General features: G+C 48.1%; 1 protein-coding gene across 1 annotated transcript in view; it reads right to left on the reverse strand.

The window, feature by feature from the left end:
• Positions 1-21,688, reverse strand: part of USP34 (ubiquitin specific peptidase 34) — a 600,284-nt gene that overhangs the window by 269,789 nt on the left and 308,807 nt on the right. Inside the window, exons 34-35 of the mRNA XM_082250967.1 lie at positions 20,358-20,440; positions 16,419-16,459 (exon numbers count right to left, since the gene is read on the reverse strand). Of these exons, the coding sequence (XP_082107093.1) occupies positions 16,419-16,459; positions 20,358-20,440 (124 nt within the window). The remainder of the gene's footprint in view (positions 1-16,418; positions 16,460-20,357; positions 20,441-21,688) is intronic.

Here is a 21,688-nt window from a genome sequence, read left to right on the forward strand (position 1 = left end):
AATAAAGCTTTAACATATCCCACCCTCCAGGGGTGGTCCCCTCAGTCAATACCCTCCTACTTCCTGTAACCATATCTCAGTTTTAATGTCTAGCTTGTCAGGAGTGGCTGGCTCTCTCTGTGCTGGGACTTTTTGTCCCAGACTCTTTCTTCTTTTTGATATTTTGTTTGAGTTTTCTCTCTACCTTTACTTAGCTGTTATTTTTGTCAGCATTAGTTAGTTCTTCGGACGAAGAGGATCATGCGGACTGGGTCTCGGGCTGATCCCCCTGGTCGCAGGTCGTGGGTCAGTGGCTTCCCAGTCTGCCATCGAGCGTTCAGCCAGGTAACGCTCCTGGCACGGTGAACGACCCATCCCTGTTCGGTGCAGGGATGATTGGTGAGGTGGCTACCTCACCGGACGCTGTACGGTTTCTGAACCGCCATTGTGTGCGTCTTGAGTAGCGACTCTCCCTGCCTCATGTGCAGCGGCTTGTTCGCCTGTGCGGGTTCCCCACGCCATGTGAGGTAAGTGTATCTATGTGGGGACCTGTCTGTCTGGGGGGGTCTCAGTCTGGGACTGTGTAACCTGCCTTTAATCACACTGCTTGTCTCCCTATCTCTCGGCTGCATGCTGTGGACTGCAAGGGGGGGGGGGAGCTGTATGACACTGAGTATGTCAGGCTGGGCAGTGTGAGGAGCTGTGTGCTGTGGGGCATGTTTTTAATGGCATGTTGGGGCATATACAGCGATCGCTGCGGCGATCTAACATGTATCCATATTATGGGATGATATTGTGTGTGATTTTATGCACTGTGGAGCGGCGATTTCGGCGCCAAACGGCGCCATTTTACCGGCGCCCGCTCCGGCCGCATGGTTTACATGCACGGCGGCCATTTTCTTGTAGCCTCCATAGGCTTACATAGAGCGCCCTGGCAGCATCACTTCCTCTCTCCTGGAAGCACCGATCGAGGCAGCAGCAGCAGCGGAGTCTCCTCAGGTTTTATCCTTCTATTCCTGTGTTCCATTGCCTGTATTCAGTCTGTATATTCCCTGTGGGGGTCTCATTGTGCCTGAGTGTGGTGCGGTGGGCTGCGCTTGCCGCGCTTGCTGTAAGGGGGCAGTTAACCCTTGGTTGTCTGGCATACAGGGGCAATGGATTCTCAGGAGGGCAAATTTCCCACAGTCTTGGTGGAAAGCCGGGGGACCGCTGTTTCCCCCCCAGGGGGGGATTTGGCCACTATTGTGGCTGGCCTTGCTGCACAGGTGCAAATGCTGGTGGCTGCTCAATCTACTAAACGGCCCAGAGTTGCTCTGTCCTCTGATTCTGAGGGTGAAGGTGATGGGGCTGTTCTGGCGGGGACCCCCCTATCGGGGTCCCGCTCCTCTCTGGATCTAGTGGGGTCTGAGGTAGAGGCTGAAGTTGAGGGGGTTGATAATTCTCCCCCTGGCTCGCCTGAAGAGCTTGCACTCATGGATGAGTTGATTGCTTCCATTAAGCAGACGCTACGTTTGCAGGACGAGGTGTGTCCCCCAGCTGCCTTGGCGGCTTATGGGACGCAGAGAAAACGCAGGACGCCGCAGGTCTTTCCCTGCAATGCTGATTTTCAGCGCGCTGTTAAGGACCAATGGCGCGATTTGCGCAAGCCTTTTGCGGTACCAAGTGAATTTAAGCTGCGTTATCCTTTCTCGCCTGCCACTGATGAACGGTGGTGTGTGCCTCCGCCAGTAGATCATGCTATTGCGGTTTTGAACAAAGCCACTGCGATCCCTGCAGAGGGATCCCCTATTTTCCGTGATGCCACGGATAGGAGACTGGAGTCTCTTGCCCGTCATACTTATTCTGTTACGGGTTCTATGCTTAAGGCTCTGTTTGCTTCTCTCATGGCGGCCCAGGCGATCGCAAGTTGGACGCAGATGCTTAGGCGCGTCCTAGTGGCCGATTCGGCCTCAGCGGCGACCCTGGATATGGTGGATTAGATCCACCAGGGTGTCATGTATCTGTGTGATGCGGACCTGGACCTGATTCCGTTGGCCGCGCGTGTGCACAGCGTGGCGGTGTTGTCTCGCCGCCTGGTTTGGTTGAAATGTTGGTCGGTGGACCAATCTTCACGTAAAACCTTAGCCAATCTGCCTTATGATGGGTCTCGCCTTTTTGGGGAGTCCCTGGATGGTTTGATTAAGGGGATTACTGGGGGTAAGAGCACTCTCTTGCCCCATTTCCCCAAGGCTAAGGGGGCTTCTGGGAAGAAGCATGCTAATTTTCGGCCCTCTCAGGGGTCCTTTCGTGCCTTTCGGCCGCACTACAAGGGCAAACCGTTCAAGGGCCAGGGCTCTCAGAAGAAGCCCTGGTCTGGAAAACAGAAGTCCGGCCAATCCGGACCTGCGGCCCATAACAGTTCGGCCTGAAGGGGCGCCCTCACCCAGTTTTGGGGTGGGGGGACGCTTGCTCGGTTTTCTTCAGCCCTGGTTGGCCCGTGTGCGGGACAGATGGGTTCTGGAAATCGTTCGATCTGGTTACAAGATCGAGTTTCTCTCTCGGCCAGAGAGCAGATTTTTTCCCTCAAATCTACAACTGTCTCCAGAGCGCCTGCGGGATCTGCACCTGGCGGTGCGGGACCTGAGGGCTCAGGGAGTGGTGGTTCCGGTGCCTCATCGGGACAGATTTCGGGGGTTTTATTCCAATCTGTTCACTGTGCCCAGAAAGGAGGGCAAGGTTCGTCCAATTCTGGACTTGAAAGCTCTGAACCGCTCTGTGCGGGTTCGCAAGTTCCGCATGGAATCCCTGCGCTCGGTGGTGGCTGCCCTGGTTCCGGGGGAATTCATGGCCTCCATCGATTTGAAGGATGCGTATCTTCACATCCCCATATTCGAGGGTCATCAGAGATACCTTCGATTTGCCATTGCGGAGGATCACTACCAGTTCGTGGCGTTGCCCTTTGGGCTCGCCTCGGCTCCGCGGGTCTTCACCAAGGTGCTTGCACCAGTTCTGGCATTATTGAGAGCCCAGGGCATTTCTGTCCTGGGGTATCTGGACGACATTCTGATTCGGTCTGCGACCAGTCAGGGTCTGGAGAAGGACCTGTCTGTCACGATGCAAACTCTGCAGGAGTTCGGTTGGACGATAAATGTTCCAAAGTCGACTCTGAGTCCGTCGGTTCGTCTTCCCTATCTGGGAATGATACTGGACTCGGTGCAGGCGAAGGTCTTCCTGCCGGAAGACAAACTCAGGACTCTTCAGGAGGAAGTCAGGTCCCTCAGGGACGTTCCGAACTCGTCTCTGCGGACGTGTATGAGATGTCTGGGATTGATGGTCTCGGCTTTCGAGGCGATTCCTTTCGCGCAGTTTCACACGCGGGGTCTCCAGGCGGAGATCTTGTCCAAGTGGGACGGGCGACCTCAATCTCTGGATCTTCAGATCTCGTTGAGTCATCGCACCAGGGAAAACCTCCTGTGGTGGCTCCAGTCCCCGTTGGTGTCCGGGGGCAAGTCGTTTCGTCCGATCTCGTGGACGATAATCACCACGGATGCCAGCCTGTCGGGCTGGGGTGGTGTTCTGGGCGTTCTGTCCGCCCAGGGGACCTGGTCGGAGGGGGAGTCTTCCCTCCCGATCAACATTCTGGAATTGCGTGCGATAAGGCTCTGTCTTCATCGCTGGACGGACCGGCTGCAGGGCTGCCCGGTTCGGGTGCAGACGGACAATGCCACGGCGGTGGCCTACATAAACCACCAAGGGGGCACCAGGAGTGCCCGAGCGGCTCGAGAAGTGGCCGACATTCTGTCTTGGGCCGAGACTCATGTCCCGGCGATAACGGCGGTTCACATTCCGGGAGTGGAGAACTGGCAGGCGGACTATCTGAGTCGCCAGACCCTGGATCAGGGGGAATGGTCTCTCCACCCGGCTGTCTTCCAGATGTTGTGCGCGAAGTGGGGTCTTCCAGATGTGGACCTGTTCGCGTCTCGCCTCAACTACAAGGTGAAGAGGTTCGTGGCAAGGACGCGCGACCCTCGGGCGGACGCGTCGGACGCGTTAGTGGCCCCGTGGCATCAGTACAGGCTGATGTACGCGTTTCCACCGATTCAGTTGCTGTCCCGGTTCCTTCGCAGGTTACACTCGGAACGCAGCACGGTGATTCTTGTGGCACCGGACTGGCCTCGCCGGTCCTGGTACGCAGACCTCGTGAATCTGGCGGTCGACGCCCCCTGGCGTCTGCCTCTTCGGGACGATCTACTGTCTCAAGGACCGATTTACCATCCTGCTTTACAGTCGCTGGCTTTGACGGCCTGGCTGTTGAGACCGAGGTCCTGAAGGAGAAAGGTCTCTCTCCAGAGGTTGTTCATACCTTGATCAACGCGAGGAAGTCTTCCTCGGGAAAGGTTTATTACCGTACTTGGAAGGCCTATTTTGCCTGGTGTGAGTCCAGGGGGTTTTCACCCCGCACGTACTCGGTTTCCCGTGTGCTGTCTTTCCTTCAGACGGGTGTCGATCAGCGTTTGGCGCTGGCTACGATAAAGGGTCAGGTGTCTGCGCTGGCCGTTCTGTTTCAACGTCCCGTAGCTTCCAACTCCTTGGTTGGCACTTTTATTCAGGGTGTGCGGCATCTGGTTCCTCCTAAGAGGGATCCCTTGCCCCCTTGGGACTTGAATCTAGTCCTGTCTGTGTTACAACGTGCTCCTTTTGAACAGATCAGGGAGATCTCGTTGTCTATGTTGTCCAAAAAGGTCGCCTTTTTGGTGGCGATCACTTCGGCTCGCAGAGTGTCGGAACTGGCGGCTTTGTCCTGCAAGTCTCCGTACCTGGTTGTTCATTTGGATAAGGTGGTCTTGCGACCTAATCCTTCTTTTCTGCCGAAACGAGTTTCGGAATTCCATCTTAACGAGGATATTGTTTTGCCTTCGTTGTGCACGAAGCCTAAACATCCTAAGGAGGTGAGATTGCATTCTCTGGATGTTGTTCGAGCGATTAGGGTTTACCTTAAATCGACTGAGTCTTTTCGAAAGACGGATTCCTTGTTTGTTCTTCCAGAGGGTCCTCGGAAGGGCATGGCGGCTTCCGCCTCTACCATTGCCAAATGGATCAGGCAGACCATTGAACAGGCTTATGCCTTGCAGGGGAAGGTTCCCCCTGTGCCTGTGAAGGCGCACTCTACTAGATCTCTGAGTACGTCTTGGGCCTGTCGTCATGGGGCTTCTGTAGCCCAGGTGTGTAAGGCGGCGACTTGGTCGACCGTGCACACTTTCACAAAATTCTACAAAGTAGATGTTCAGGCATCAGCGGATGCTTCCTTTGGCCGCAAGGTTCTTAGTGCGGCTGTTCCCTAGGGTCCCTTGTTGGGGACTCCTGGCTGTTGGGATAAGTTTTGTATCCCCTGGTTTTTTGTCTTTTCCTGGGTTGTTGCTCCTGTTGAGCACTTATTTTAGCTGTTGCCCAGCTGGTTTCCTTCCTTTGGTAAGGTTCCTTTCTTTGATGTGGAGACTGCGTTGCCTTTCGGCGCGGATGCGTTTCCCACCCCTCATGTTTGCACTGCTTTGGGACGTCCCCATATGTGACGAATATGAAGAGGCGGCGACTGTCGGAGGACGTAAGAGAAAACGGAATTTTTGTAAAATCTTACCTGTAAAATTCCTTTCTCTGAGTCCTCCGACAGTCGCCGCCCCCGCCCCTCTTTTGGGGTTTGTATGTATACTCTACTGCTATTCCACTAAAACTGAGATATGGTTACAGGAAGTAGGAGGGTATTGACTGAGGGGACCACCCCTGGAGGGTGGGATATGTTAAAGCTTTATTGTTAACATATTCTGTTGCCTAGCTACTCCTTCGGAGCAAAGTCTAATACCCCCATATGTGACGAATATGAAGAGGCGGCGACTGTCGGAGGACTCAGAGAAAGGAATTTTACAGGTAAGATTTTACAAAAATTCCGTTATTTCTGTCCATCTACTTCTAGGATTTATATAGCTATGCCAACAGACTTTTTTGATCGGTTAAATATTGCACTGGAAGCAGTTTTGTATATCTGATAAGTGAAGAAAAACCTGTTGATCTTGTCAAATTCAGGACTGTCATGGGTCCCCTTGCCCACTTTCTGCATTCTCAAAAAGTCTATTTAGCCCTCCTAGTCTTTATCTTGTGCTACAGAGAGATATGAGTGTGGTTTGATGAGTACTCTAGCAGAAGACATGGGGCACAGCTAGCACCATGCAGTTCAACGTTGTGTTAGCCAACATAAGGGCTTAAGACCTGAGTGTATTACTGGCAGATTAATGGGTATTTTTCTGAACTTGCAAGGTCTGTGCAGGGATAAAACTTGGGCAAATGTGCATCCTGTGACTGGACAGTGTAACTCCTTTACACAGCTGACTAATAAGTTAATCTGTCACTCTGCTTTTTCTTCCTATCAGCATGCAGACCAACTGACTAAATATTTGAGCGGCGTCTCCCGTTCCCAATTTGAACTCTGTTTAAGGCTTCATGTACACTAGCCTACTCTGGCAGCTCCTAAACCTGAGTTTAGGAGCTTGTGGCGTGTTTTTGCCAACGCTCCTAAACTCAACTCCATAAAAGCCTGTGTGAGCTTCAACCTAGGTACGTTTTGACTGCCAGGTGCGTGAAAATGCAAAACATTTTAACGTGGCAAATGTAGGCTAGTGTACATGAAGCCTAAGCCTTACAGTGAACTGCAAGAGGCTGACATCAAATCAGATTCAGGTATTTACATTTAATATAATAAATAAATATAGAACTGCATTATTGTATGTATAATATACCAAACAGGAGCTTAGTTGCAAAAAGAACAGTGAATTTTTTTAAATGCTGATTTTTTTTCAGCAAATGACATGCAAGGAATGTGGGACCAGACATCTTAAAAAAAAAAAAAGTAAAGAAAAAAATCTTGCTATTCATGTAGAGGTCGAGAGTAGGGGATGGAATGGAGTGATAAGGTTTTCATGGGTGAAGAAACGCTTTAATCAGAATTAAATTGGAGAAAAAAGTTATGGCAAAATAATGCCAAAAATGTAAAAAATGGGATTTTAGACTTACCGTAAAAAACTATTTCTCTGATGTTTGACGGACACAGCTCCTGATCTTCATGGCCATTGTGTTCTACTGCCCCCTACAGGAGTGGGACACTAGGCAGAAAAATAATCTGGCTACGTCTATGGGCAAGTCCCAGGGGGTTTACTCCCTCTCCCTGATCTTCATAACCATTAGGATGTCCCAAAGCAGTGTTAAACATGAGGGGTGGGTACAGAAAAAAAATTCCCAAGAGTAAACCATAGTCAACCAGTCAACAGCAGCTTAACCCAAAAAAACTGGAGCCCACCTGAAAAGAAAAAAAAAAAAAAATACACCCTCGAAGAAGATCAGGTCCTCTAAACAGCAGCCTGCAAAACCTTGTGGCCAAAAGAAGCATCTACAGATGCCAACACAACCGCTTTATAAAACTTTGTGAAAGTGTGCACCAACGACCAGGTGGCCACCTTGCAAACCTGCATTACTGACACCTGATGACGGAAGGCAAAGGAGGCACTAAGCACCCGAGTAGGGTGCACCTTAACAAGGAAAGGAGGAACCCTTGATGGCATAGGCCTGGATCACCGTCTGTCTGATCCATCTGGAAATGGTTGCAGAGCAAGCAGACAAACCCTTTCCAAGGCCCATCCGTGAGCACAAAAAGTGAGTCTGACTTCCTGAAAGACTCCGTAGCTGCCAAGTATACCCTAATTGCCTGGGCCATATCCAAGGCATGGAAGGCTATTGGATGTTTCAGCCTGGGACACAGGGAAGGCAACACAATGTCTTCATTCAAATGAAAATCAGAGACAACCTTTGGGAGGAAGGCTGGACAGGTGCAAGGAACCACCTTATCTCTGTGATACACCAGGTAAGGTGAACGACAGGATAACGTTTTTTTTCGACACTCTGCGCGCAGAGGTAATAGCCACCAAAAAGCCACCTTCTGAGACAATGTAAGCAAGGGAATGTCCTGTAGATTCTCAAAGGGAGACTTCTTGAGGACCAATAGCAACAAATTAAGGACCCAAGGTGGCAACGGAGACCGCACTGGAGGAACCAAATGTCGGACACCCTGAAGAAAGGTATGCACCAGAGTGTGTGTGGCCAAGGGTCGTTGGAAGAAGACCACCAAAGATTACACCTGGCCCTTGATGTTACTCAAGCCCACCATTTGTTAAACCCCCCGTTGAAGGAAGGTCAAGATCCAAGCCACCAAGAAGGAGCAAAGATGAACCCCAAGAGACTCACACCACGCAATGTACGTCTTCAACTTACAGTGTAGGAATCACAGACTCAGATAAACATCCATCCTTCAGGACCTAGCGTTCAACAGCCAAACTGTCAAAGTCAGCAACTGTAAAGCAGGATGGAAGATTGGTCCGTGGGACAGCAGATCCTCCCTGAGAGGAAGCTTCAAAAGGAAAGCAGGCGACCAGCCTGGGAAGGTCAGTCCAGAGCCACCAAGATGACCGGAATCCCTTCTGCCTCGATCCTGCGTAAAAGTTTTGGCAGAAGCTTGAGAGGAGGGAAGGCGTAAATCAGATGATACTGACCCCACAAGGCCACCAGCGTGTCTGTGGCATTCGTCAGAGGATCCCGTGACTGAGCCATAAACCTCTGCACCTTTCTGTTGAGCTGAAACGCCAACAGAGCCACCTCGGGGATGCCCCATCGGAGACACGACTAATGAAACATCTCCGGTCCTTCGTTCCCCGGCTCAGCCTGATCCAATTGTCCAGAGACTACGGAGTCTTGTCCCATTTGGCCAGAATCTCCCTTGCAGGGACCTCGTATGAAACTGTGCAAACGGAACCACCTCAAAAGTCGACACCATCAGGCCCAGCCCCTGCATGCAAGTCCAGAGGGATGACCATTTGTTAGACAGCAGGAGACAAATTGCAGCCTGCAATTTCTGGAGTTTGTCCAGAGGAAGAGGCACTCTGGCTAAGGCCAAATCCAGAGTCAGACCTAGATAGTCCAGCTTTGTGGATGGAACCAGAGCAGATTTCAGAAAATTCAGAATCCAGCCGAACTCCCGCAGAGTTCGTATGGTGATCTCCAGGTTTTCCGAAAGAGCAGTAGATCGTCCAACTCTCACTTCCATTCCGATCGCAGAAGGTGGTCGTCCAAGTAGCCCAGTATCATGATCCCCCGTTGCATAAAAAACTAGAACAGGTGCTAACACTTTTGTGAAGACCCGAGGAGCAAAGGCGAGACCAAAGGGTAACGCCACAAGCTGATAATGCTCCTCTCCCACGGCTAAGCAGAGGAAGCGCTGGTGATCGGCACATATCAGAATGTGAAAGTCAGCATCCTTGATGTTGATAGAGGTAAGAAAATCCCCCCTGACGCAGGGATGCCACCACCGTGCTAATGGACTCCATTCTGAACTTCTGCACCCACACAAAACAGTTCAGCGCCTTGAGGTCCAGGATTGGACGCACCTTGCATTCCTTCCCAGGAACTGTAAACAGATCCTGCAGGCAAAAAAGGTACTCTTACCTCCTAAGAAACCTTTAATGATGTAATCCAGGGTAGCTCCAAACAGGCAATCTCCTTGAAGGTTAGATCAGTAAAAGCCCTTTTAGAAGTCTGGTCCACAGACCAGCATCTGAGCCAAAAGACACGCTGAAGGACCACTGCCAAAACAGAGAGCCGAGCCACTAGGGGAACTGCGTCCGAAGAGGCATCACAGAAAAACTGCAGCCCCTGGACCCGCTGGTCCACCAGCTCAGCAAAGGCGGGGGGGGGGGGAGCTGTTCTCCCTCCATGTCACGGCGTAAAAGTTTAGCCCACTCAGTCAGAGTTTGTGACACCAGGGCAATAGTGAATACCGACCTCAGTGCCGAACCAGCTAGATTATACATATTGCGGGCCTCCGCCTTCCAGTCCCGGGGGACTCTTCAACCAGAATCATGGTTGCCTTGTTCAATCAGGAAACTGGAGGGTCCACCACCGGCGGAACAGTTTCTTTCTTAATAAGGGACTCCTCATAGGGGTAACAGGCACCTGCAGCCACCAGGATAATCTGCACTGCACATGCGACAATCAAGCGACAATCAAGAAGTAAAAAGAGTCAGCATTAGGGGATGAGGAGGTGCCCCCACCGCCGAAATCGCTGCACACAAGGATCCACTGTCATGGCCCCTGCTATTTTCAATGACAAACAACCGCAAAATGGCTGGGAGGCACTCACAGCCCTAGTAGAACCTGCTCTCACAGGGAAAGGAGGCACCTGACCCTTTAGTGAATAGGCCTGAACAATAGTCTGTCTGATCCATGTGGAAATGGTTGCAGCGGACGCAGCCGTACCCTTACGAGGTCCCTCAAAAAGGACAAACAGGGAATTAGAATACCTAAAAGACTCCATGGCCGACAGGTAAATCCTGATCGCCCAAACCAAATCCAATGAGGGCAAGGCAATTTCCTTGGGATGCTTGAGCTTCGCACAAAGCGAAGGCAACACAATAGCTTCGTAAAGTTGGAAAGCTGACACCACCTTAGGGAGAAAAGACTGATTGGGTCGCAGGACCACTTTTATCCCAATGAACAACCAGAGAAAGCGAACGGCAGGACAGAGCCGCCAAAACAGACACTCTGCGAGCAGATGTGAGAGCAACCAGAAAAGGCAACTGGGACAATACAGGCAGAGCTACTTCCCTGAAGTTCCCAAAGGGAGGCCATTGCAAACCGGACAAAAAACAAATCCCGGTCCCACGGAGGCAAAGGAGCCCTCCGCGGGGGAGCCAGACAACGCACCCCTGGAATAAAGGTGCAAATCAAAGTAATTAGTCACCAAGGGATGCTGGCAGAAAATGGCCAAGACCGACAACAGAACAGCACACAGACGTCATTTGTGATGCCAAAGTAGCAATTTTGCTGCAGGTACAGAAGCTGAGCATGCACCAGAGGTGCAAAACAGACCAGTGGGGGAATAGTTAAACCAGGACTCTATTTTTGGCAGTACTTCAAAAAAACGGGACACTGGCCCATTAAAATCGGCGAGATCGCGGTCCCCCCTGCGATCCAGCAACTGCCGCCGGAGTTCCCCTTTACATAGTTATAATAACTGAGGGAGAAGTGGATTTTCAGAAAAAAAAAAACCAAGAATGCATGACAAAACACCCAAAATGACAGACGTTTGAAACAAAAAAACGCTCACCCCTGCAGCAAACAAAGATGGATGGAGGAAGTGACCTCACCCACTAGAGGCCGAATAGCGCCCTGAGCCACACAAAAATGGATGTCAATAGAAGTCAATGGGAAAAAAAAAAATCACACAAAAAATGACCGCTGCCCTTACTAGGCGGCTGCCCACATCCAAGATGGCACCGGAATCGGTGCCCAAAAAAGCAAAAAAATGGCTGCTGCCCTTACAGATAGTCAGCCAGGCTGCCCTCACCCATAATGGCGGCCGAAACAAACTGCGCCAATTTTTTCAGGAAACCAGGACCTGGCCACCGCGGGAATCTAGGACAAGGTAAGACCACCCTACACCCTCCCCAATGCAGCGTTTACCGCAGACCGCCCCCCACAGGGGGCAGGGACCATCCAAACCGGCCAGAGGGGGGACACTACAGAGACTGCATGTTCTGACATCCCCAAAGGAGTGGGCCCACAGAACTCCGCCTCAGATAACCGTCCCAGGGACACGGGGGGTAGCATCACTCACCATACCATGGACCGCAGGCTCCGCTCTGAAACGGACCACCTCCCACCCTGAGTGGGGGTGCCGTCAGCCAAGGGGGGACACTGCAACACAGGGCGTTTCAGAGTTGAGACGTCCCGGCTAAGAAAAATCTCTCCGCAGACTTGTCCCCATCCGTCGGGGCACCGTCGTGGCGAGGCCTGGGTGGACCAATAACCTGTGCACGCTCGCTGGCCCGGCTGGGACACCATAAGGATCTAGATTATCCAGTGCGAGGCCCAGCCCCGGCTTTCGCTTGTAGTTCTCCAGGAGGATTCCCCTGACTAACTGGCGATAGTGAGTGAGAAAAATAAAATAAAAACATTTTCAAAGAAAAATAAAAATCTGAGAAGGGAGTCCCAGCAGGAAACCTAGTCCTACTCCTAATGCTAGGCAGCAAGAAACTGAAGAGCAGCACTTAATGGCTGAGGGTAATGTCGAGAGGAACCTAAAGCTGTGTCTTTAACTCTTTTTCGTCAAGTTTTTACTACCTAGCCTGCTCATGCAGAGGGCGCCATTACCCAATAGTGAAGAACGTATGAACGGGCTGCGACTGCACTGTGGTTTGTTGAATAGACATGTTTTTTCTCTTCTTGGGGTGTATTTTGTTCTAGGGTTGGCTCCTGTGGAGCTTACGTTGCCCTGTTGGCTCCATTTTTTCTCTGGTCTTGTTGACACATTGCCGTTTCTTGGTTGCGTCTTTTCCCACCCCTCACACCTGCACTGCTTTTGGGACATCCCAATAGTGAAAAACACATGAACGGGCTGCGACTGTCAGAGGACGTAAAAGAAAATAGAATTTTTGTAAGAACTTACCGTAAAATTATTTTCTCTGAGTCCTATGACAGTCGCAGCCCCCGCCTCGCCCCTCTTTTTTGGGGTTCGTTGTCTTCCTATACTGCTTGCTACGAAACTGAAGAGCGGCACTGAATGGCTGGATAATGCAGAGAGGGACAGCCCCCTAAAGGTGTGTCTTTGTATAACTTTTTTTGTCAAGTTTTCACTACCTAGCCTGTTCCTGCAGAGGGCGCCATTACCCAATAGTGAAGAACTTATGAACAGGCTGCGACGGTCAGAGGACGTAAGAGAAATTGGATTTTTGCCTAACAGTAAAATCCATTTCTCTGGTGTTCATTGACGGACAAAGCTCCTGATCTTCTTAACCAATGGGTTATTCTGCCCCCTACAGGAGTAGGACACTAGGCAGAAAAAAAGACTGACTACTCCTATGGGCAGTCCCAGGAGGTACACTTCCCCTCTCTGTTATAGGTATTCCGTTTTGTTACAAGCAGTGTCAGAAGTATTACAACTCCATAGAGGGGTGGGTGCTGTGTCCATCAAATAACATCAGAGAAATGGATTTTATGGCAAGTCAAAAATCCTATTTTATCTTTCGTTCATTTATGGTCACAGCTCCTGATCTTCAAAACCATTGGGACGTCCCAGAGCAGTATCAAACGTGAGGGGTGGGAACAGCAAGAAAAAATTCCCAAGGCTAAACCGTAGCCAACCAGGTAACAGGAGCTCAACCAAAAAAAAAACATCTGGAGCCCACCTGAACACATTACACCCCCAAAGAGGGACCATCTCCAAATGCCAACATATCCACTTTATAAAACTTTGTGCAAGTGTGCACCAACAACCAAGTAGCCGCTTTGCACACCTGCGTCACTGACCCCTGATGATGGAAGGAGTGCACTTTCACAGGGAAAGGAGGAACCTGACCCCTATTCGAATAGGCCTGAGTCACCATCTGTCTGATGCATCTAGAAATGGTCTTAGACGAAGCAGATGGTCCTTTGAGGCCCATCCTTGAGCACAAATAGTGAGTCTGACTTAATAAAGGACTCCGTAGCTGCAAGGTACACCCGAATACCCCGAACCCCATCCAGGGAATGTAACGCAATTTCCTTAGGTTTTGGACTGGAACACAGGGAAGCCGACACAATATCCTCATTCAGATGGAAATCAGAGACAACTTTTGGAAGGAAAGACGGACAGGGGAGAAGAACCACCTTATCTTTGTGGAGCACCAAGGGGTGCGACAAGACAACGCTGCCAATTCAGCCATCAGCAGAAGTGATAGCCACCAAAAAGGCCACCTTCTGGGACAGTGTAAGCAGGGGAATCTCCCAAATGTTTTCAAAGGGAGTGTTCTCCAGAGCTGAAAGCACCAAGTTGATATCCCAAGGTGGTATGGGAGGACCGCAATGGTGAGGTCAAATGTCAAACCCCCTGAATAAAGGTACGCACCAGGGAGTGCGTGGCCAAGGGTCATTGAAAAAAGTATGCCAAGGCCGACAGCTGACCCTTAATGGTACACAAAGCCAATTTCTGCTCAACCCCCCCCCCCCCCGCCCCCAGGGGGGGCACTAGTACATGTGGCATCCGCTAGCGGATCCCATAAAAGTGTCACAAACCTTTGCATCTTCCTGTTGAGCCGAGACACCAACAGATCAATCTCAGGGTGCCCCACCGGAGACACAGCTGATGAAACACCTCCGGATGAAGAACCACTCCCCTTGGTCCATTGCCTGCTGACCGAGATAATCAGCCTGCCAATTTTCCACCCCTGGAATGTGTACGGTGGAGGGGGCCGGAACAAAACTTTCTGCCCACCGGAGAACGCCAGCTACCTTCAGAGTTGCCAACACACTTCATATTCCACCCTGGTGATTGACATTAGCCACGCCCGTGGCGTTGTCAGATTGGATTCGCACTGGACACCCCTAAAGGTGATTAGCCCAGTGGTTCAGGCACAGTCTGATATCTCAGAGTTCCAGGACATTGATCGGGAGGGACGACCACCGGCTGGACAGCAGGAGATGAATTGGAGCATGAAATATCTGGATTAGATAGAAAAGGTACGCTACTTATAACGTAAATAAATCATGAAAATAACAAATGAATACATCAACAATTGAACAAAAAATATATATAGCATCAATCATAAAGTGAATAAAGTCTGTGAATTTGCATACACATGTGAACAATTCTCAAAGAACTCTATAAACGAGGGCAGTAAGCTGAAGCCAATATAGTGCAGTGTTTCTAAGTATAAACAATTAATGGTGCGGGAATCCTTTCACAAAAAACAAACAACCTGTGTGCAATGGCCGCTCACCCGCAGCACAAAGGAAATGTGCAGAAAGTAATCATTGGGAGGATCCACCTAGAGCTCCTTTAGCTTCCTTTACAAATCCTCAACATGTGTAGCTCCGTGAAAATATAAAAAGAAGTGAGTCATAGTGTAGTAGGTTTAAAAATGCATTTTACATAAAAACAGATCCAAATTGTGCACTCACATTGAATAAAAAATGCTCAGACTGAATTGTAGCTCTCACTGTGATCCGGTTCCCCGGCTTCACGGCTTCCTGGTGACATGATCGTAATCGATCAGCTGAGAATGACGTCCCTGGCACCGCCTACGCGTTGCGTCACTAGGCACGTGACTTCGTCCCTGATCCCTAACGAAGTTACGTGCTGCGTCCTTCATTTCCAAAGTCTTATACACAAACAAAATCAGTGCATCCACCAGCGCCTTTTCGTGCGTGGCTACAGTGGAGGAATCATCCTCGCTATCTGAGAAATCAGGGTGTGTGGCCGAAGACCCCTCAGGGCGAGCACATGGCGCAGACCATGCAGCTACCCAGATAGATTCAGGATCGGAGGAGGCAGATGAGGCAGGGGAAGGCTGGGGGACGGTTTTTAATACCCCGCTGCCCAAACGCCACCTACACCCAGGACACAAAGGACTCCAGGACCATTGTCAGTGCATCAATGGATGGTTGGGACCGGAGCCCCGCCGGCTCTGAGAGGGGGTCAGGTGGGGAAATATGGTCCAAAGACTCCATGAGGAATAAGGGTACCCAACAAACATGCAAAAAAAATAATGCTAAGGACACCCCCACTGCGCTGGTAACGCCATCTGGTCGCCAGCCACAGAGCATCCCCCCCCAATCCTGCAGTAGAGAGAGGGAGCGATGGGGGTAGATGACCCACAGGAACACCAGACACAAAGGGGGGGTGCCAAATGGGAACCAAAGGGTCTGACCATTGCAGGGAGGGGCCCGCATCCACCCCAAAACCCTGGGGGGGAGGCAGCTACTCACCATACCGGGAACCAGGCGGGCACCGCTCCAGACTGGACCACACGCCATCAAAATGGGGGGGCTGTCGGCCAGGAGGAATGCTGCAACGCAGGCTGAAACCTGGTCGTATGAGAGACATTTAACCCGCAGGTCAGCCCCCATCCAGTGGGGCTAGGTCGCAGCCGACCTAGCGCAGAGCAGAGGTCTGCACGCGCGCTGGACAGACTGGGGTGATTACTGGATCTAGATTATCCAGCCCATCGCCCAGTCCAGCAGAAAAAAAAACAGGAGAAAAAAATGTAACTAAAAAAGGAAAAAATTGTCAGGACCAGAGATCCCAGCAAGGAACTAGGTCCTTACTCCTGACTAGGCAGAAAAAAAAAAAAACTGAGTACCTATAGCAGGGGGGGGGGGGGATAAGAGTATTCCTCCTGGGACTGCCCATAGGCGTAGTCCGTCTTTTTTTTCTGCCTAGTGTCCTACTTCTGTAGAGGCAGTATAACCCAGTGGACAAGAAGATCAGGAGCTGTGTCTGTCAATGAATGAAAGAGAAATACAAGAATGCTGGCAGTTCAAGCAAATCATGAAGTAAGCAGAAGCAAGAAAATACAACGGATGAAAATTTATCAGAGAAAAACAGTTACCTTCATGCCTTGACCTATGATCCGATTGGGCTTTCAGTACCCTGCAATAAGGACACAACATGTTACCAAGCAAGTTCCATTTTTTCATGTTAAAACTTTTTAACATTTAGAACAAACAAAATACTGTAGGCCTGAAGTTAAAAGCTGAAAATGACATTAGACAATACAGATAAGCAGCCATCTGTAATACATTTATAGCTTACAGAAGAGTAATAACTTCTTTAAAGGGAATTAAAGTTTATGCTGAGCTGGGAAGAGCAGATGGCCATTGTAGAGCAGATCAGGAAAGTAGGAGGAAACAGCCTGAGCCTGCAAATGCACTAAACTATAAAGGTCACTCCATTTTCCATTGAAGTGTTTGTGTACGAAGCTTTAAGGGTGATGCACCACGGATCTGCAAAATTACTAGACAACTATCACTAACTATAATGAGAAACATAAGAAAGGAGGATCTTGCACTATCAAAAATATCTTGCTGCTGTAATTTATTGAAGTCCATCTATACCCAAACCTTTTTTTTTTTTTTTATATTTGGGATTGCAATGAGGTAGGATCAGAACTCCCTTCAGGTTTTACTGCAGTTGGAGGCTCTGCTGAAGAAACCGGTTGTTCCTGGAACCGGAAGTTAGGGGAAATTTCTCTAGGGCCTCATGAATACTGAGAATGTTAAAGAAAATAAATGCTCCTGCGATTGAGGGGTTGTTTATGCAACTTGGATAGCTGGAGACAGACTTTAGCTGGTATTGTTGTCCTGCTGTGCTGCCGCTCATAGAGGGTTGGGGAAACCTCAAAGAAAACTGAAAAGAAAAAATGCAGAGGGCGCACCAACCTAGCGCGTTACCTTTAAAACTGTTTATTGTTTAAATACGTATGTACATCATACTCACAAAAATGGATAAAGAATGGGCACAAAGTACGATGATAGATCCACCAAGAAAGTCCACTGGGCGTAGTTCGCTGATACCCAAATGGGGTGGACCCCATGGCAGAAATCTTGTGACCTACCATTACTATGGGTATATAAAGCTTAGCCAGTTGTACCTCAAATTAGCTCTGAGGAAGGAGGTACACCCCCAAAACACGTAAGCTGTATTTAGAGGTTCTACATCCCATCACGGTCTGTATCAGCGAACTACGCCCAGTGGACTTTCCTGGTGGCTCTATCATCATACTTGGTGCCCATTCTTTATCCATTTTTGGGAGTATGATGTACATACATTTTTAAACAATTAACAGTTTTAAAGGTAATGCGCTAGGTTGGTGCGCCCTCTGCATTTTTTCTTTTCAATACTGAGGATGTTCTGTGAGGAGAAAAGCAGCTCCGAAACCACATTTTTTCCAAGCACGTTTATGCATGTCAATCACTTGGGCATTTATTCATTTCACTAGTCAGATTTTTTTATCCTGCCCATTGAAATGAAAAAAATGTTCAAGTGCTAGAAGCGGCTAGCATTAACACGTGTTTAGGCCCGGCAGCCGGTATTTATGCTCAAAAGCTCCTTTCCTGAACGCACAAGTGAGGTGTATTTTTTTTTCTGCCTCTAAACTCCAATACACACCTATGGTGTGAGGGGTTAAAATAGAGGCGAGTTTAGAGACAGAGGGAAAAAAAAAAAAAAAACTGTAAAAGCAGTACTTTTTTTTTTTTTAGTTCAAATGTGTATGAGGCCAAAGCAACAAAAAGGACAAAAGTAATTTTCTTTTCATTAAAAGTAGACTTAAAGACCAAACTTTTTTTCCTTTTGGATCAATTAAGCTAAAACCCGTATTTTTTGCCCTCTGTGTATGATTAGAGAGATTTCCATTCACTTCCTGTCCCATATCCAAAATGGAAAGTGAGGAAATCCCTTGTCACCAGCACAAGTGTTCCCCATTGGAAAATGTCCCCCCTATTCGTGTTCTAACGGGATTTGCTTTCATTTTCATCCCTAGTGAAAACGGTGAACAGGCCAAATAGAGAATGTGATGCTCCACAGGGCCAGTTCACACCATGGAAACGCAGTCCGGATGCGTTTTTATAAGTTTTTAAAGCAGTCCTGTGCATTTTTTTTCTTAACCTTGAATAAGGACGTGTTCCAGAACGTTTTTGGTGCGTTTCGGGTGTGTTCCAGTGGGTTTTAGAGCGTTCCAGGACAGTCCAGTGCAGGAAAAATGCAGCATGTTCTACTTTTTTTCTGGCACTGAAACTGTAATCACTGATGTGAACTATGCCACTGGAAACCATATAACCTACTTTCCATGGGGTTTTTGATGGAAAAAAAAAAAAAAAAACGCACTGGACTGTCACTGCATGTAGAGTGAACTGGCTCTTAAAGGACAAGATCACCTTTGGAATGTGTTACATGTTGCACCGGTATTTAGGGTGGAATGTGCAACATGTTCTAGCTCTTGCCTCTTCTCTTCCTGCCACCCTGATCAGGAGTGAAAATTATAAAATTACTTTTTTTTTTTTAACCTGCAAAAATATGTGCATGTGTTATTTTTTCTAAAAAGAAAAAGGTAAAGCTAGGCCATTATTGGGGACACAGGCAGAAATGAAAAGCCCGACAGGTGTTCTATACCTTCTCCACAAAAAGATTTTGTCTTTAGGCTGGGTCCACATGTATGCGAATCAGATGCGGGATTCTCAATGGAGCCGGTTCACACAACTCCAGGGCGGCTCCAGAGCGAATTGCACAGGCATCCTGTGCATCGTTGGCTCAGTTTCAGGTCCGAATTCAGGCAAAAATTCAGGCCCGACCTGCTATGAGCCACATGGGAATCAAGTGTGAACCCAGCCTTAGTTATGCTTAAGGTAAACCTCAGGGGTTTTCTTTTTTTCTCTCCGTTTAAGTACTTCTAGCCCAGGCCTATTCTGGCACACCTCTTCTACATCTAAAAATCTTTTTTCTTTGCTAGAAAATTACTCATAACCGCCAAACATTAAATATTTTAGCAGAGACCCTAAGAAATAAAATGGTGGTCGTAATTTTTTTTTTTTTTAGGTTCACACGGTATTTGTGCAGCAATTTTTTTAAACGCAATTTTTTTGGCTCAAAAAAACACTTTCATGAATAAAAACAAAAAAAAAAAAAAGAAAAGTTAAACCAGATTTTGCATAATGTGAATGATAATGTTACGCTGAGTAAATAGATACCCAACATGTCACGCTTAAAAATTGCTCGTGTAATGGCGCCAAAGGTCGGTACTTAAAAATCTCCAGGCCTCCCCTCCCGATGCCTGTAAAAGCAATCAAGAACAGTCATTATGATTGCTTTTACATGAGAAGGAATTGCCGGCTAGAAAAAACAATATCTGAATAATGCCTGCAGCTGCAAGCATCATTCAAATATCTCCAATTCAATCTAAGGACGTAATATGAAGTCCACCTATGGTTAAGTTGTTAACTTTTTTATTGCAGCTCTGCCCCTAGACCCCCATTCTCACCTAGGCAAGAATGACATGTCCCTGCTCCCTCAGCCTCCTGGTATATCAAGTCACACATTCCATGAGGCTGCAAGAACAGTAACAGTGGCCAGTGGGTGGATCTGGCATGCATCATCTGGGCCTCCTGCAGAAACACAAGATGGCAAGAGACCCATGCTTTGGCAGCAGAGTGGTGTATTGCAGTAGGACAATCCTGTATTTATTGGGCAGGTAAGTAATGATGGATAACCCAGCATAACAAAAGGTAATTGGGGATGGGGGGGGGGGGACAAAGGGAAGTGAGGGAATGCTACGCAAGTTTGATGCTGTCACCAGAACAAAAAATCTCTCAAAATCTTTAATCAGGATAGCAATAGAAATTGGCAGGGTTTTTTTAAATCTTCCCCATTCTAACCAAAAAATAAAAAAATGGGAGTACTGGATCTAATGGCTCAGTTAAACATATACAGCAAGACTTATACCCCATATGTATACTATGTCCCACATGAATGTAAGTGTAAACTGATAACTCACCTTTGGGCTAAATTGTCATAGGTATAAGCAACAGACATCAACCTCTGAATCATACATGTTCCTTGTACCAGAACTAAAAAAACCTTTTAGAGAGACAAAAAAAAAAAATATATATATATATTTATATACAAATTAAAGGGCAAAAAACCCACTAACCTAAATCAAAATTGAATAGGTGACTAAATGGGAACCAAAAGTAAAATGCCTGTGCTGTTTTGTCAACTTATTTTAGAAGCTACTAACTCCTATAGTTTTTATTAGCCTTCTAGCTTAAAAGAGCAATTTCACTTCCGTGGGAAAAAAAATAGAAAATAAAATAATGTACCTTATTCAATTGATACAGAAGTTATATTGTGATTGAATGTCATTAAAATGTACTTTTCCTTTTTACTCTGCAGTGCAGTAATTTTCAGTAAAAATATTTTCAATGCAATATAGCAACCTGGAGGCATTCTGTTGATCAATGGTGTACAGAACACTCCCAGGAGATGTAGGAGATGTAATTTAATTCCTTGTGTGATGGGCTCACCGATTTTCCCAAAAGTCTACACAAAGATGTCAGATTTTGGGCAATTACTGCAACAAATATTTCATTTTTGGTAATATACCTTACAAGGGTTAATCACTTCTAAAGGGATGCAGACCCTGCATTTTCCTCATTAGAAGGCTGCAAGCGCATCAGCTGATTAATAATTAAAAGATCACTACCATTCAGATTCACTCTGCAGATAACAGCTTTTTTTTTCCCCCAGAGCAGAAATCGGTAGGACTCTGCAATAATGTTGTTAAAATACCTGCAATGTACATTTATCACCCAAAGAGAATTTTTTTTATTCCCAACAAAAGTGGAGACCATGGACAGTGAAGTGCTTTGATGTGTCCTGTGCTCCTCCAGCAAAGCCAGACAGACTTCGGGGCTCGTTAAAACTTGCTTCAAACATGCTTTTTTAAAGCACTCAAAGTTCCCGTCACTAAATAATTAGTAAAAATTGTTAGCTTACAGTCCTGTTTACACCTTGCATTTGCTTGGCTTTAAAAAAGATACCCCTATGTCGCTTCAGGGCAAGGACGCATTGACATGTCAAAATAAATGATTCCCTATGAGAGCCGCCTTAACTGGTCCGATCAGTGTCGTTAGGTCCCCCCCAAAAAACATACCAGACCCTTATCCAAGTATGCAGCTTGGCAGGCCCATAGCAGGTCACATGCCCTTAACACAGTGGGGCTGGGCTCTGCGCCCCCTATCCCAAAGAACCTTGTCCCCATGTTGATGGGGACAAGGGCCTCTTACTGACACAACCTTGGGTGGTGGTTGTGGGGGTCTCGGTGCA

The sequence above is a fragment of the Pelophylax lessonae genome, assembly GCF_965119305.1.
Source record: "Pelophylax lessonae genome assembly, chromosome: 3".
Lineage (NCBI taxonomy): Eukaryota > Metazoa > Chordata > Amphibia > Anura > Ranidae > Pelophylax > Pelophylax lessonae.